Raw genomic sequence first — 15061 nt, forward strand, 5'->3', positions numbered from 1 at the left:
AAGCAGTCAAGGTGGTGTAGGGAGCAGCAGGAGATCGGAAGAGGGGAGAGAAATTAAGTAGCCAGGAGTTGTAAGCATAATTTGAACGGGAGCCCTCTGGAGACGCTCTACCGGCCGGGAGCGTAAAAATAAAAAAATTTGAAAAGATGAGAAACGCTAATGACATTTTTGTGGTTTTCGGGTGTAGAAACCCAACGAAGCCTCTTTTTGATCTGACACCATTCGATCGGTAGATGCAGCTCTCAGAGTAACAGACATCATGCAAAAACAGGGTTAAAAAAAGAAAGAGAAAGTAAGAAAAGAGAGAGAGACAGGAGAGAGGGGAGACCAATGCAAAGGAACATAACCCCTGGGCCACTAGCAAATGCCCAAGTGAATATCAGAGAGAGAGAGAGAGAGAGAGAGGAAGAGACAAGAGAGAGACAGAGAGCGAGGGGAGGGATTGGGAAGGGGCCCACTTTAATGCTGCATACTTTTGTGTCGCGGATGTGATCAAATGCGGGGCTTGGGCAAAATGGGGGGCACATGGTCACATCTCAGCCCTGACAGGACAAGAAACAGAGTCATCACTGCTGAGAACTAACAAGACACAGTCACAGAAGGGACGCCTAGGAAAATCTTTGTGTCATGTTCTCAGCATCTCCTGAGCTGAAGGTGGATGCAGCTTCCAGACCTGACGGTAGAACATGAGCGAAGGGAGAGAAAGGGAGGACGTGGTGACGTGGAAAGAATCTTACAGTGATGCTCACTCTTGAAAAAAACCTCTTTGAAAGCTGAAGACAGATTTTTCCCAGAGACATGTCAAGACCATCACTAGAACCAGGTGGGCTCCATTCCCCAGGAGGACTGGCTTCATGCACAAATTTCCCTCGGGCTCTGCAGGATCAACCACAGCTAAGACAATAAGAGAGCTTTCTTGAGTACCTTCTTGTGTTGGGATGGCAGACTTTTAGTGCCTACCAGTGTAAAAGTGAAAGGCGTGGCTTGTCTCGGATTGTCCCAATGTTGGTAATAAGGCATCACTGCCCTGTGCTGTTGAAAGGCAGGAGGGATTTCTTAGTCTTGCAAAAAGGCCTTCCTTGGTTTGCCCTGATTACAGGAACAAAGAGTTTTGAAGCTTGGGCGAGGATCAGGAAGAGTATATGTCTCATTCTACGCCATGTCGTCGTGACAGGTAGAGCAGATATCTAAGTATGTGCTTGTTTAGGAAAGAGAGAGTTCATGAGGTCGGACAAGCTTCAGGAAGGAAGACCACTGATGTTGGGAAGGTGTTCTCTCAGACTCCGATTAGGACACTGAAAGACTTAGGGACTAATTTAGATCTCTTTATATCCTCTGGGATTTATATTTCGGCAGGCGGGATATCAGTCAGCGTTGTGACGAGTAACTCATTGGCCAGGGTCTAAATCAAGCACTTAGTCTGTACTAAATGGCTAAGGCCTTTGATTCAGTAGCTAGAGCTGGGCAAGGTGAGGGTACAGTAGCACCAAACCAATGTCTAACCCAGGTAAAAATACCTCTGATCTTGGGCAGTCTGTAGCCAACAACACCTTCACTCGACTCTACTCGAGGCCAAAGTTTTGGCCAGCCTTGCAGTAGGGAAATCACTACAATGGTATTAGTCTGGCCACAGGCTTAAATGCCCTTTGTTAAGTGTCTCCGCCTGAAGGCAGCCAGCACAGCAACAGCCCTCTCACCTGTCCAGAGCATTACTCATGGGTCAGCCCAATACTCTGGGCCCGACAGCGATTCCGGCAGGAAACTTCTGGACTGCCTAACCAGTTATGCCTTGTGGACATTGCCTTCCCACCCACCGACCCATGGACCTTTCAGAGGGCAACTTCACTGCAACATTCCAGGACACACTAAAGACAAGATGGAGAGACAGTAAAGAGGCACAGTGACATGCAGACAAACCAGGGAAGAGGAGAGGATGAGTCTTCTGAGGGGGGCTGATATGTCACTTTTTGGCGGGTGAAGAGGAGAAATGTGGGGTACATAGACTGACGGACTAATTCCAGTCAGCAAACAGCATTAACAGCGACAAACTCCAGCGTGTGATGCAAACACTGTGTTGTCATGGAAACAGGGGAAGACGGAAAATCCAACTGAATTAAGTAAAAAAAATATATAGAAGCCAAAAGAAACTCAACACACACAGAAGGGGTCTGAACGCCTAATATTGGAGTATGACGGAGAGTTGTTTCATTTGTATTGGTTGGGGCACAGGAGGGGTGATGGGAACTTTTGTTTTAAAAATGGCTTGAGACACTCACAGGAGACAAGTCGCGTTTTAGGCATGGCGAGTCAGCTTATTGTTTCCATAGTCAACGGCAGAGTGTAAGCGGACAGAATTGATGGCTATTGTGAGTGAAGAGATTCAGGTCACAGGGGAAGTGACCCTGCTAATCATCTTGTCTGTGCAGGGGCAGTCATCATCCCAGACAAGTTGAGTACTTCGTAGTTGAGAGGTCATTGCAATCCTGGGGGAACACAATGCCTCAATTTGGGCAAATTCAGACAGTGGTTGCGCCTGCCTCTGTCAGAGGGTCGTGACACAGCAGATAGGTTGCAAACACAATTCTGCAAATCTCCCTGCTGAGTTTTAAGATTAAAAGTAAGGAGCTGGTCTGGACCTCTGGCTCAGGACTACCCAGGCATGCAAGTTTAGGTTTAGTGGAGAAACCAAAAGAAAAACATGTGAGGAGACCAGGTCAAAAGCATGGTTAAAGCCTAAACGTGTTTTCCATCATTTACCATAGAAGACCACAGATATCTCAAGGTTTGTTAATGAAATAATAAGATGAATATAGTAAATATCTCAAGGTTTGTTAATGCAATAATGATATGAATGAAGTAAAACAAAAATTGACATGGGAGAAAATAGATGTACGAGGGCAAAAGTAGGCACTTCAAACAGCGAAGAATTTTAGAGAGGGACAGCAAAAAAAAGAATACAAGGAGAACTAGAAAGATGTGAAGTATGTGACGGAAGAAGAGCTGAAAAGACCATAATTATAAAGAGATAACTTTTTTTTTTTAAAGGTAAGAGAACCGGGAATGTTTGAGGCAGGGAGAGATATAAAGGTAGTAGACTCTCTCTTGCCAAGAGTTGGTGTGACTATCTAAATAAATTGTTCACCAGAAAATAGTAGTAGTGGGTTTGTCCAGGACTGGAGAGTGCCCAGCAAGTCCCACTCCAAAAACACGCACCAACGTGAGGGCCATGCCAAGGGAAAGAGGGGAAGGCATTGTTCCTGCGAGTGTCATCAGCCATTTAAACAGTTTTAAAGAGAATCAGATTCACATGTACGAGAGCGGGTGAGAAGAAGTAGCAGGAGGATGATCCCGGACATTTCAAACCCCGATTCACAGAAATTGAACCAAATGAAATATGGTCAAGGAAATAAAAAAATATATATGTATATATAATATTTACTAAACCACAAAACTGAAATAAAAGTGGAAAGTGACATGGATATTGGTAAGCGGCAAAACGGAAGAGGATTATGTCATCGCTCCAACGCTTAGCAATCGGCTGCCACATATGAGGCGAGAGAAGAGACGGCAGGCGCCATCTTGGGGCACGTGGATAGGAAAGGGAGGAGTCAGTCCGTCTTACTCCAAAACAAGGATGGGAATTAGGAAGTGGGTGAGGGGAAGGGTGCAAAAACAATGAGCAGCCTCAACATTATTAGTGAAGCTTAGATTACACCTGCCAATGTCTCATTCGGTAATCCCCATAGCAAAGAGAGCTGGAGTCACATTAATCGGAGGAAAATCAAGCAAGTTATCACTAACTCCACCCCTTTTATTATTCACAATGGTGACCCCCACATTCAATTTTCTGCTGATTACAAAGGTCGCTTCTGCCATCATAATTTGTGTGTATGCAAACAAACATTTACAGTGTATAGTTCCAGGCTAACCGCACAGGGGTGTCTTGGCCTTTCCTAGTGTTGATGTATTTGGCTGTTTCTGACCTTTCTCTTCAGGTACACTGCTTTCCCATGTGTCAGACTAACTACTACCCCTCCCAGGGGTTCCTTCGAGCAACTCAGACCCAAACAGACCCAGTGCCCAGAGGTTTTGGACCTGCGCAAAGAGTGACCTCTGAACATGCAGCAGGCCAATACCTTGACTTAGGTGTTTTTGGCTTACATTTATTGTTTGACAAGGTGTAATCTAACTTTTCCACCTAACACAAAGATCAGCAATGCAGAGGTGAGAGAGACACAGGCGGGCGGGCAGGCGGGCGGGCGGGCGTGCAAGCAGGCGGGCTTCTCTACATTGGCACAGCTCTGTGTTCCTGCCCAATTAATTTACCCCTTTGTTCCCATGGGCGATCGCACCAATGCTGGACAGTTGCAGTTAAGGCTTTTCCACATTTCTCCAAGTAGTACGCCAGAGACTCACAGATTTGAACAAGTGTAGTTTACTGATGAAAAAGCCGCAAATACGGTGGTACATGCATGGATTTCTTCCAACTGAAACATGACCATTTCCCCACCTGATTCCCTAAAATGATTCGATTTCAATGCCAGAACTGCCATGGCTCAATGGACAGTAACCAACCTGTTCACCAACATCTCCATGTAAAGGTATGAAGTTATACTGGTTCTGATTTAAAGAATACATGCTAATTCTGTACTTAATTTGTGTCCCACCCTCTACATGACTACTGAGTCCAATCCCAACACCCAGGTCCAACTATTATTCAGCCCTATGTAGGTTTGTGTCCTGTAACCCTTTCTCCGTAGACATCGGACATGACTGACACTAATGGTTACTGTTAATCGAGGATTCCTTCTAGACACAGGCTTACGAAACTTTCTTCTAGACGAGGCCAATGCTCTGAGGCAACATAAAAGCAATAAACGTGGACAACTCTCAGTGACATCCATGTAATATTTGAGGACAGAGTGCACGACTCTTAACTTGCACCGTTGTGACAGACATGCAGAAATCTACCACCACTTGGTTAATCCCATCACTTGGTCCCAGATGTCTATGGATTCTGGTACACCACTCTGTCAGGATCGCCAGAGATTGGGCGATTTGAGTGATCCCATGCCATAAATAGATATACCCGGTGTGTGGAACACCGACTGCCCTGCTACGAAGCTGCAATGTGAAGGACACAAGCTTTATCGGTTGGGCTACTCTCAGGGACTACCAGAAATTACATGTTCTTTCTTCAGACCCTATCCAGCAGCTGTGCATTTTCTACAGAGACAAATCAGTGACAAAAGCCACTTCAGTTTCCTCTTCGCCCTGGCTTTCCACCCACCAAGAACATGATCCAACTGGGCAGGAACACAGGCTGTTGGGAAATAAATTCGTTTAACACTAGTACACTACAACACAGCAAAATCCATCAACAGAACAAAACAAAGGAACAAAAAAACAACAATAAAACCCAACAAAATTATTAACCAGAACTAAAAAAATAATTTTTAGAAACAGCAGAAAAAACAATACGTGTCATGCAAAATAATTACATTCTCCCATCATGCATCAGGCTCAATGTCCGAGCACCAAGTTACCATGACGACGAAAGTGCAAAACCCAGCAACATTACCAAAGGATGCAGAGAGAAAGGTTTCCGCAGTGCAACACATTCTCATTATCAAAAGGAACCGCCAAAAGCGGATCGCGCCACGTAAAGAGGCCTCGGATTTTCGCTTTTTTTTTTTAACGAATGTAAAAATGTGGGTAAATAAAGTAAAAAAGAAAAAAAACACACCAACCTTCTCGAAGCTCTGAGGGATGTTAAGGGGGTTTGATGCGGAACACAATGACATGAGGAAGAGAAAAAATAGGGGAAACACAGAGAGAGTAAAAAAAGGCCATCTCAAGGCTGCAGTCGGCTGCAAAGCGATTCTTGAACTCGGTAACATTGAAAGTAAAGAGACAGCAACCATCTTTCTTTTCAATCTCGTTATATCCCTCTCAAAACCCTCCCACAGCCCACTTCTGTACCCACCCAACAGACCTCCCCCATCACACCAATACACCCAATCAATCCACAAGTTCCAAAAACAACAAATCTTTCTGCGTCAGTCATGAAGTATCTGCACAGGTGCCCATGCTATCCACACAGCCCCAACCTGCAGGACTCACCTCAGGGAGTGGTGCTGCCCCTTGACACCAGCCCCTGTGCCTTACCTCATCAAGCAAGGGGGCCTTGGACTACCCAGTCACAGGTCTCTTGTCCTCACCCACCTCGGTGAGGAAGCGCTCTGAAGATAACCTGTATGCTTATAAATATTTTACCTTAAATTGGAGGGCGGTGTTCCACCCTACACCTACCCCGATTCCATACCTGAAGAAACACAAACACTGAATTCCAGTATACTCCCCACAAGATAGGGTATTCGCCATTGGAGAGGTCTTATGTGGGACTCTTCTCCAGCCCCCAAGCTTTGGCATAACTTTGGACACGTACACTGCACAGGTCCCTGGGCCGCCACCAAGCGAAGCCTTTGAATCTTTCCTATGCATGTGACTATGCTTTAGAGTATCTAACAAGGACATGTCTATTCCAGTTCCTATTTATGTAAGCTGCAGATAGATACATTGTAGCCAGATTCAGAACATTTGAAAAGGTGAGAAGATTCATATTTTCATTGAACCCAGCAAAACACAGAAGAGTGGTCTTTCTGAAGGACGTGACCCAAGAAATAAATGTCACATATATCTGCCATTTTAGTAGGGCACGTAACTATGTATGTTTGTGTGTGTGGGGCTGTAAACCAAAGGTGCAGAAAGGAAGCTTTTGAAACATAACCAGTTAACTTAATAAAACGTACATGACAAAAACGTGCTTTAATTGTGGCGTAAAAATGTCATAAATAATGCTGTTGTCCTTTGAAAGGTTGGGGGGGGGGTCTCAGCTGACATAAGGTGACCAAGATGTGTGGTAACTGTTACTAAGGAAATAGTTCGAATTGTGCTGTAGGCTCACATGAGTCTTGAAACAGTGTCACACGTGTATAATTAAAAATAAATTAGTTTACAAATTAATTGGTTAGGTTTGATAGCATTTAACCCACGCATTTCACCATTTTGGCTTGTAAACAGAGGTCTTAATGTGCCTTTTTGTTAAAACTGGACCTTCTGTGTGCTTGGTTGTCTACTCTACCTGTCCGTGTTGTTAATTGAAGCTATTTTCTTTTGATATCTTGCTTGAGTAGCCAGTTGAGGCAGGAAGGAGTAGCAAGAGCAAACAAATATATGTAAGATGTTGTCTAGTTGGAAGGACATACACCATTCTGATTTCCTGACAAAGGCTATGCAATGGCTACTGCACCCTGTCCCCGGCTTACAAAAGCTTCACTGTGCTCTGACCCGTGCTTGGTTTTGCATATTGACTCTAGATTACGTGATGCTAAGAGGACAAGGCTGTACAGTATTGCACACAATATGCATCATACATTCGGACTGTGCATCATGCATTGTGAATATGCATTGTGCAATCCTCTTTTCCATTGGTTTGCATTTTCTTACACCATGACGGTTGTCACTTGTCTTTGTTTGTTCATTATTGCAGTCTTTTCCTGCAGACTTTCTGTGCCCCGACTCATTATTCCCATGTTAAACAAAAGGAATGCTGGTTGCTCACAGGGAGTTGCATTCCAGGGCCCCAGAATGTGTCTTAGGACACCCGGTGCGTGTTTCGTCCCTCAGAGGCCTGTTTCAAGGCATATGCCGTTCTTGACGGGGTTGCTGGTTGAGGGCTCAATGCTGAGAAACAGACTGGTAAAAGTTTGAAGAGCCATGTAGCAATCTCATTAAAGACGATGTGAGGAGCGGTCTAAAGACTTGGCTATTCTGTCTCTAGTCATATCATGCGTTGCTGTCGATACCGGTATGGAAGCACATATATGACGTAGCAAAGAGGATCTTCCCTGGCTGCCGCTAATCTTGAGTATATGGAAGCAATTGATGGGCTCTTAGGTCTGAATGGTAAGAAACCAGTGAAGTCTGTCTGGTGTATGTGGAACATTACTACCTCCTGGCGCCTTTAACATGTTGACTTCACAACTCTTCGAATGAGACAAATCGTTTTGGGGGTCAAGAAATACTAAGACAGCCTACAGGGATACCATGCTTGTTAATAATGAATTGCCTTTTTATGACTTGTTGATACTGAGTAGCTTTAATAAATTGGTTCCTCTTTTTGTAAACAATGATCACACATTGTGTGTTTCCATTGCTTACTGCTGATCTGCACACAGTTTAACGAACACAGTTGTGCCAAGGAGGTGCGTGGTTGGAGCACCCTGATATCCTCACCAATAGTGTTTATAAAACTGAGAGAAGTAGAACATTGCTCTACTGTTTGTGGATGTGCAATCAAACTAAAATTCTGCAAGCTGGAAATTTAAGGTGGTACAGAGTATGCTAATATTAGGACACCGTTTTTTGTTTCCCGTTATTTGATCCAGTCCGCCCGTGGCCAATAACAGTCCAAACTCTGGCTATGCCCTATAATAGAAGATTACTGCTTCGTTCCACGATCCCCCATCCTGTCCTATGATGTTCAGGCTTCCATTCAGTCCTTATACCCAGTATCCTGCTTCACCCTGAGATTCACATGCTTTTGCTGCCTCATCCTGAAATCTCCAACTTCCCGGTCCACACTGAAATCACCCTACACACGCTCTAACCAGTAATCCCATAGTGCATCGAGGATCAACGAGATTTACGTGCACCCACCTAACCCATGAAATCTCCAGACTCGCTCCTCGCACCGTAATTAAGAGGCTCCTGCTCTAGCATGCGATCTACAGGTTTCGGCTCATTTCTGATTACACTGTGATGGGCAAGATCCCACTCCTCCTTCAGACACCAAGGATTGAGGAGGGTAAGAAAGGAAAATCAGGCTCAAATGATTTAGCTTGAAGCGAAGGACAGATTCTAAACTTGAAGCACTGAATTTCTGCTTCCTACCTCGAGTGAACAAGGCAGAGAAGAAATATGGGAGGGCGCGCAGATGTGAGAAAAGTGTGCAAGTATGAAGCAATAAGCAGCAAGTGCATATTAGCAGGGACGAATAGTGCACAGTGTAATTCTTTCTTTTAAGCATCAGTTTAGTATCAAAAACTGTAAGCCAGGTTTTCCAAGCAGCATACTCCAGCCGCTCACATATATGCTTTTCAACTAATTAAAGAACAGGTTAATGGCTTTATATAAGGGGCTATAAGAGAATAGTTTTTGCACTATGTGAATGTGTTTCGCCCACCACCCAAGATAATTAGAGGAGTACACACTGTCAAAATCCCAGTAAACTTTCCTGAAGCTACATGAAAAATATTTTTTTAAAGTGAATCCAGACATATTATTTAGAAACAGTCACGTGTTTGACACTGGGAACTAACTGCTGCATTTAAAAAGAAATGTTGTAGACAGGTCAAAAAGGAAACCCTTCTGCCCCCAAAGTGCACTCGTTCAGCCCCTTGATGAAGATAACTCCTACACCCATTCAATCTTCAGATACCAATACTATGATTAAAATAAACACAACATTCAGTAATAGGACAGAAGCCATTTTGTACAAAGAGTGCAAAGTGAAGTTTAACTCCATCTGTCTCTTTATGGCTTCTCTGATGTGCAAGATGGTATCTCACTTCATGTTACTCATTACAGTTCACAGAGTGTGTTCTTTCCAGCCTATAGCCTGAGGATGCAATAAACATGTATGGACAACAAAATGGTCAGACGGTGTGGAGCTGCAGTCAGAGCAGTCCTACGTTGAGTGGCCTCTGCCTCTATGCTGTTTATTAAACCCCACTTTGGTGACAAGTTCTGAAACCCTGGTTCCACATGTTCCACACCAGTGCCAGCCCTCGCAAGGAGCCAAGGGCACCTGCTGGTGTTCCGAACTTTCCCCGTGCAGAGCTGGGGTGCTCCCTACCTCTCACGTAAAGGTTAGCAGGTGACGAGTAGCGCACTCCGGCACTGTTGCTGGACACACACTCGTACTTCCCCTGATCGGTCTCTTCGCTGTTTTCGATCTGCAGGGCCCCTATAGAGAAGTGAAGAAAAAACAGAGCGAGAGAGAGAGAGAGAGAGAGAGAGAGAGAGGTCCATTATATTCCAAAAACAGATTAACCCAGTGGTCCTGGAACTCAGACACCAGAGTTCCAATATTGTCACTGTCGAACTAGGCGACAATGTCATATAGTAGTGTGCTACAAGTACTGGCTCCATGCTCAACATCTTTACCATTTGTAATTCACAGAGAGCCAATCAGCTTGGCAGCACGGTTACACTTTTTATAATGTCTAAGCTTATGTCAGGTCGGCGACCATCCAGGGATCGGATTAAGTCACATTTCAATAACCCAGACCAGATGCAGCGATAGAGGAGTTGGGACTTGAGTCTCATGAACCGAGTCTTACCAGTCATGGTTGACATGATTCCCTGTGTCCATTCAGCTTCCATCCTCTGGTGCCCCCTTTAGATTTACGCTGTCAAAACCGGACCCCTGTACAGATCTATTCCTCTTGGATATTTTTTTCTTGCACAAATTGCTGAAATGATCATTTTTGAATCCTATGGACTATCAAACACTTCATAGATGAACTAGCATCCTCTTCGTGGACAGATCTGTGGATTCCTCACCTTACGAGAGAACTTCACTTTACGATACAACACCTGAAATCCAGCTGTCACCAACATGCAGGTGTGCTCAGCAGGTCTGTAACAGAATTTCTCATTGGAACTAGTTTGTACATGTATTGTGTGGATTCTAAGGTTGATAACCAAAAGGCCAATATTCCTCTCCATGAGCTGATCATACCAGAGAGATATTGTACACCCCATCTGATCCACTGGTTGATGTTCTTTGCCTCGAAAGATGTACATTATCAAATTCTCACCAATAATATACAGAAGAAGGGAAAGTTGAACCTGGTGTCTGTCAAGTTCACAGTGGCTTTCCGGCATCTTTTTCTCTACCACAACAAACACAGAGCACAGGAACAAGAAGAGTAAAATGATAATAAAAGCAAAACGAGACCGGGATCAGAAACCACATGTAAGGGATAACGAGGAAGGGCACGATTGAGAACGAGAGGTGAATGATTGGAGTATTTGTTGTAGGTGATGGGGAGGGGATAACCTTACCTCGTATTGGAGTAGACTCTGCAATGAAAAGTAAAGAGAAGAAGTGAGAGGATTGAAAATTGGGCTCCAGTTCTAGGGACCACCAGTCAAAAAAGGACCCAACCATGAGGGCTTGCTCAAGGATGTGACCTTCATCACCTTCACAGCATCTACCTAACCACTACTGTCACCGTTTCCTCCCCTTCCTAGGTTTTCTAGTTTAACTAGTGCTGCTCTTCACTAATTACTTTGCCAGGCCTCTTAGTGGGTCCCTCTTCATTGCAGGGTCTTTAATTATGCGCCTTGCCGGTTTCCTCAATCTAAGTTGCGGCTTCTTCCCCAGACCTAGAGGCTTGGATCAGGATGAATAGAGAGGGGGGGGGGGGAGGGGGGAGAATCACTTAGGAGCATCTGACCTCCTTCATAGCCACTTCCTTCCCTCGGCCCTCAAAGAGTACTTTCCCACCTCTATACTACTTCTGTGCCTAAAATACATAAACAATGTGTCATGCAGTGGCCTCCTCCACTAGACTAATAAAGAGACCAAGTCCCTCTTTACAAGCAGCCAGGTTAAAGGCGATTTGTGTAACTGTTATTACCACACACATCGCAATTATGAGTTTTGTGGTAAATATCTGTAGGTCAGACCTGCTGCTGTTTATCGGTATAAAGCGGAACATGCTATTCCCCAAAGGCATGTTCTGCTCCAAAGTCTTGTAATTGGTTCGACTCAGCGGAGTCTGATTTTATCAGCTGTGATTACCAGGCGAGTCGTAATGAAGGCCTATGATGAGAACTTCCTTTGCATACCCTATATCTTTCCTATAAACTGCCTACGTAAAAACTTTGATTCCCAGCAGACACCGCAAGCTATGCTCAGTCATCTCCCTATAATCCCACCAAATGTACATGTTCTTGCTAATAACACTGGCAAATTCTCTTAACCACTGGAAGAACTGTGCCTTATTGGAACATTGGATAAGCCTCTGCTTGTCAGACCCTTTTGGTGATGAGGTAGCTTTAAAGCTACATGTAGGTGTTGAAGAAACAAAATGCTATCCTAGTACTAGAAGCTGCCTGAATGTGAAGGGCACACCCACGAGGGAGGCAGCTGAGCCCTAACCTGGAAACAAGCAGTCCCTGCCCGCTGAGGTGAATTCCACCATTCACGTACGATGCTCTTGGGTCACAAACGAGATGCACCCTCCTGCGCTCAGTGGACCATATGCTGTAAGTTGTTACTAGAGTGCTGATGTCACTTCCTGGAGAGAGCCTTTCAGCAGTAATAAGATGGGCCCTTTTTAATGGCTGGCACAAGATTACAGAGATATTTGTTTTACCACAAATCCTGAAAACAGTGCAAATGATTTAACAAATTCACCCTCCTGCACTCAAACTGTAACTTATAATTAAACCCTAAGACTACTTAAAGTGGCTCTAAATTAAAATATCCAAATGCACTTAAAACTGCATTCTTTGCTTATACGTTTCGATATTCTGAGGGGGGTTTAAGACACCCCAAAATAAAGTGCCTGCCAAATCCCAGCTATCTTCTACAGTAACCACACTGGTAATTTTGCCTGGTGGACTCTCAGATTAAAGCTACAGCTAGTAGGGACTGGCGGTGACAAAGAAATAACATTTTTAAAACTTAGTCTGGAACGTGAATGCAGGGGGCGGGTCTCTCACTTACAGCCCACAAGGATTGTCTACCGAATGCTTACAGACCCCCCCCCCCCCCAATATGTAGTTCTAATACCTGCAGCTCTGAACAGAGTGGTGACTCAGAATAGGATTCAGAGCACTCAGGTCTAAGTCACATCAGTTGATGATTGTAACACTTTTCAATATATATTCTAGCTCCAAAACTAGTTGTTAGGGGCGTTCAAAGCATATACCTCCATAATGCCACCAAGCTACAAAGCCACTAACACAGGTACACCACCTTTCCTTTCTCTACGCCAGTGACACTCCAAAATGAATAGTCTTTCGCCTAGTACACGTCTTAGACCACCCTTCTTTGCTCCGCCTTCCAAGCTACGAGTTTTTAGATGCACTATTTTCAGGATAAAGGGCAAAAAAAATCTTTTCTTTTTTTACTTTTACATTTTAAGGCATATTAGCTGAAAGGACAGGGACAACTTGGTTAGGTTTAGCTGGGTACTTACTAACAGGTAAAGTACTAATGGTTAGGTAGGGTCTAGTTGAGGATCTAGTTAATAGTTAGAATCTAGTATGTTAGAAAGTAGTTAAGGGATAGCAACTGGTCAAGGATACGTAAGTAGTCAAGGATGAGAACCTGGTTAAGGTTTAAGGTTAGAAAAGGGTTTAAGGGTTATGGGCGGTTATTGGTTAGCAGCTGATTTTGGGCGAGGAACTGGTTAAAGGTAGGGATGTAGTTAGGATTAGGAACACATTTAGTAAATAGGTTAGGGTCAGGAGATATTTGTAGGTTAATAAAGCCGGTTTGTTAGATGTTAGAAGAAAGACAGAAGATAAAGGACAAGAAGGAAAAGTTGAATTCTCTCTGCTTGAAGATCAAGTGTTTGAATAACTGGAGGGCTGTCAGAGGGAAATGGAAAACTAAATCGAAGCATCATTAACAACGCGGAAAATGCAAAGGATTCTCAGGCATGAGGGCATCTAAAGGTCTGTCTAACAATGACATTTGGCAGAAGAGGCAAGGACTAGTAAGAATATTACACAGGGGTCATGGTATGGAGGAAATGGGAAGGAAGGCAAGGAAGTAAGAGAATATCTCCCACTATGGCTGCCAGATACTATTGTGGTGTTGTTGGGGATGTTGCGGGCGATTGGTAAGATATGAAGGGTAACAAGCTGGAAGAAGAGGATGTTCAAGGTCATCGAGCAAGGAAGGAATATCAGGAGAAAATTGAAATTCATGCTGGCTCCAGTACTATCGGGAGATCAGAAGTTGTGCAAATGTTTCCGACACACGTGCTATCGGGTATCAAGAAAATTATTCTGAGGCAAGCGTTTTCAAGGAATCAGAACCAACTTGACCCTTGGGCCAACTTGTAATGTTGAGAATCCAGGTGATTGATCAGAACTCAAAAAAGAAAGATGGAGTCAGCTGGTAAGGATTTAGAGCTAGACTGACCAAAGAGGCGGGTCAATTCAGGAGGCAGGACTCACCCTTTTGATTGGGCAGAACAAGTATCAAATTGATTAAGCTGAATTGTGAAAGTAGTATGGGTGCAACGGACTGGCTAGAACACAGGAAGAGGGACAGTGCTAACAGCTGCCTAGAATTCAGGAAAGGGGATGACCATGGCAATAGAACACAACACAGGAAGTAGGACAGACACGCGAGAGATTTAGAACACATGAAAACAAATCTAGTCATTGGGCAGAACGCACGAGGCAGTATGGATTCAGGCAGTAGAACACAGCTCATTTAACGGTTCTGCAAGTGGGGTGACAAGTGAGAAGAATTGCGGCAGTGGGGTAAACTTTAAGGCGTTCGAGTGAGATTGTGCTAGCTGCCTCTTCAGGGATTGAATCATCTAGAAATTCTGCAAAGCTTCCGAGTACACTTCAGAGAAAGGACGCTAGGTCAGGGAAGTCCAGAAGGGTATTATTGGGGCAGCAGGGAAGGAGGATGGTGAGTCCAGTTGAAGGTAGCTGAGACATGGAATGGGTGAAGAGTCCAGTAGGGGGATTGTTAGGAGCAGATGGGGAAGGTACAGAGGATTACCAGGTCATGAGGACATTATGGGATCCTGAGGAGAGGAAAGTCCTTGTACAGGGGTTAGTAGTTTGGTGCTCAGCATGCATTCTGTAAGCGGTTAAGAAGGGATTAGTTCCAGAGGGAAACAGTGATTTCAGCTGCTCGTTGTGTTAATGCAAAACAACTTACCAAATAAATCTGAGAGTTATAAACAGAGACAAAGGAGAGAGAAAGACAAGACAGTTAAGAAGAAGCAGA

At 44.3% G+C, this 15061-nt stretch overlaps 1 protein-coding gene and 1 long non-coding RNA gene across 5 annotated transcripts in view; one reads left to right on the forward strand and one right to left on the reverse strand.

Annotated features, from left to right (window-relative positions):
* Positions 1-15061, forward strand: part of LOC144798606 (uncharacterized) — a 1317000-nt gene that overhangs the window by 292760 nt on the left and 1009179 nt on the right. The gene's annotated exons all lie outside the window — the stretch shown is intronic.
* PTPRS (protein tyrosine phosphatase receptor type S) overlaps positions 1-15061 on the reverse strand; it is a 320940-nt gene that overhangs the window by 130636 nt on the left and 175243 nt on the right. For all 3 annotated transcript variants that reach the window (XM_078669564.1, XM_078669562.1, XM_078669563.1), the window contains exon 6: positions 9920-10030. In XM_078669564.1, the coding sequence (XP_078525690.1) occupies positions 9920-10030 (111 nt within the window). The remainder of the gene's footprint in view (positions 1-9919; positions 10031-15061) is intronic.

This window comes from Lissotriton helveticus, chromosome 12, assembly GCF_964261635.1.
Source record: "Lissotriton helveticus chromosome 12, aLisHel1.1, whole genome shotgun sequence".
Lineage (NCBI taxonomy): Eukaryota > Metazoa > Chordata > Amphibia > Caudata > Salamandridae > Lissotriton > Lissotriton helveticus.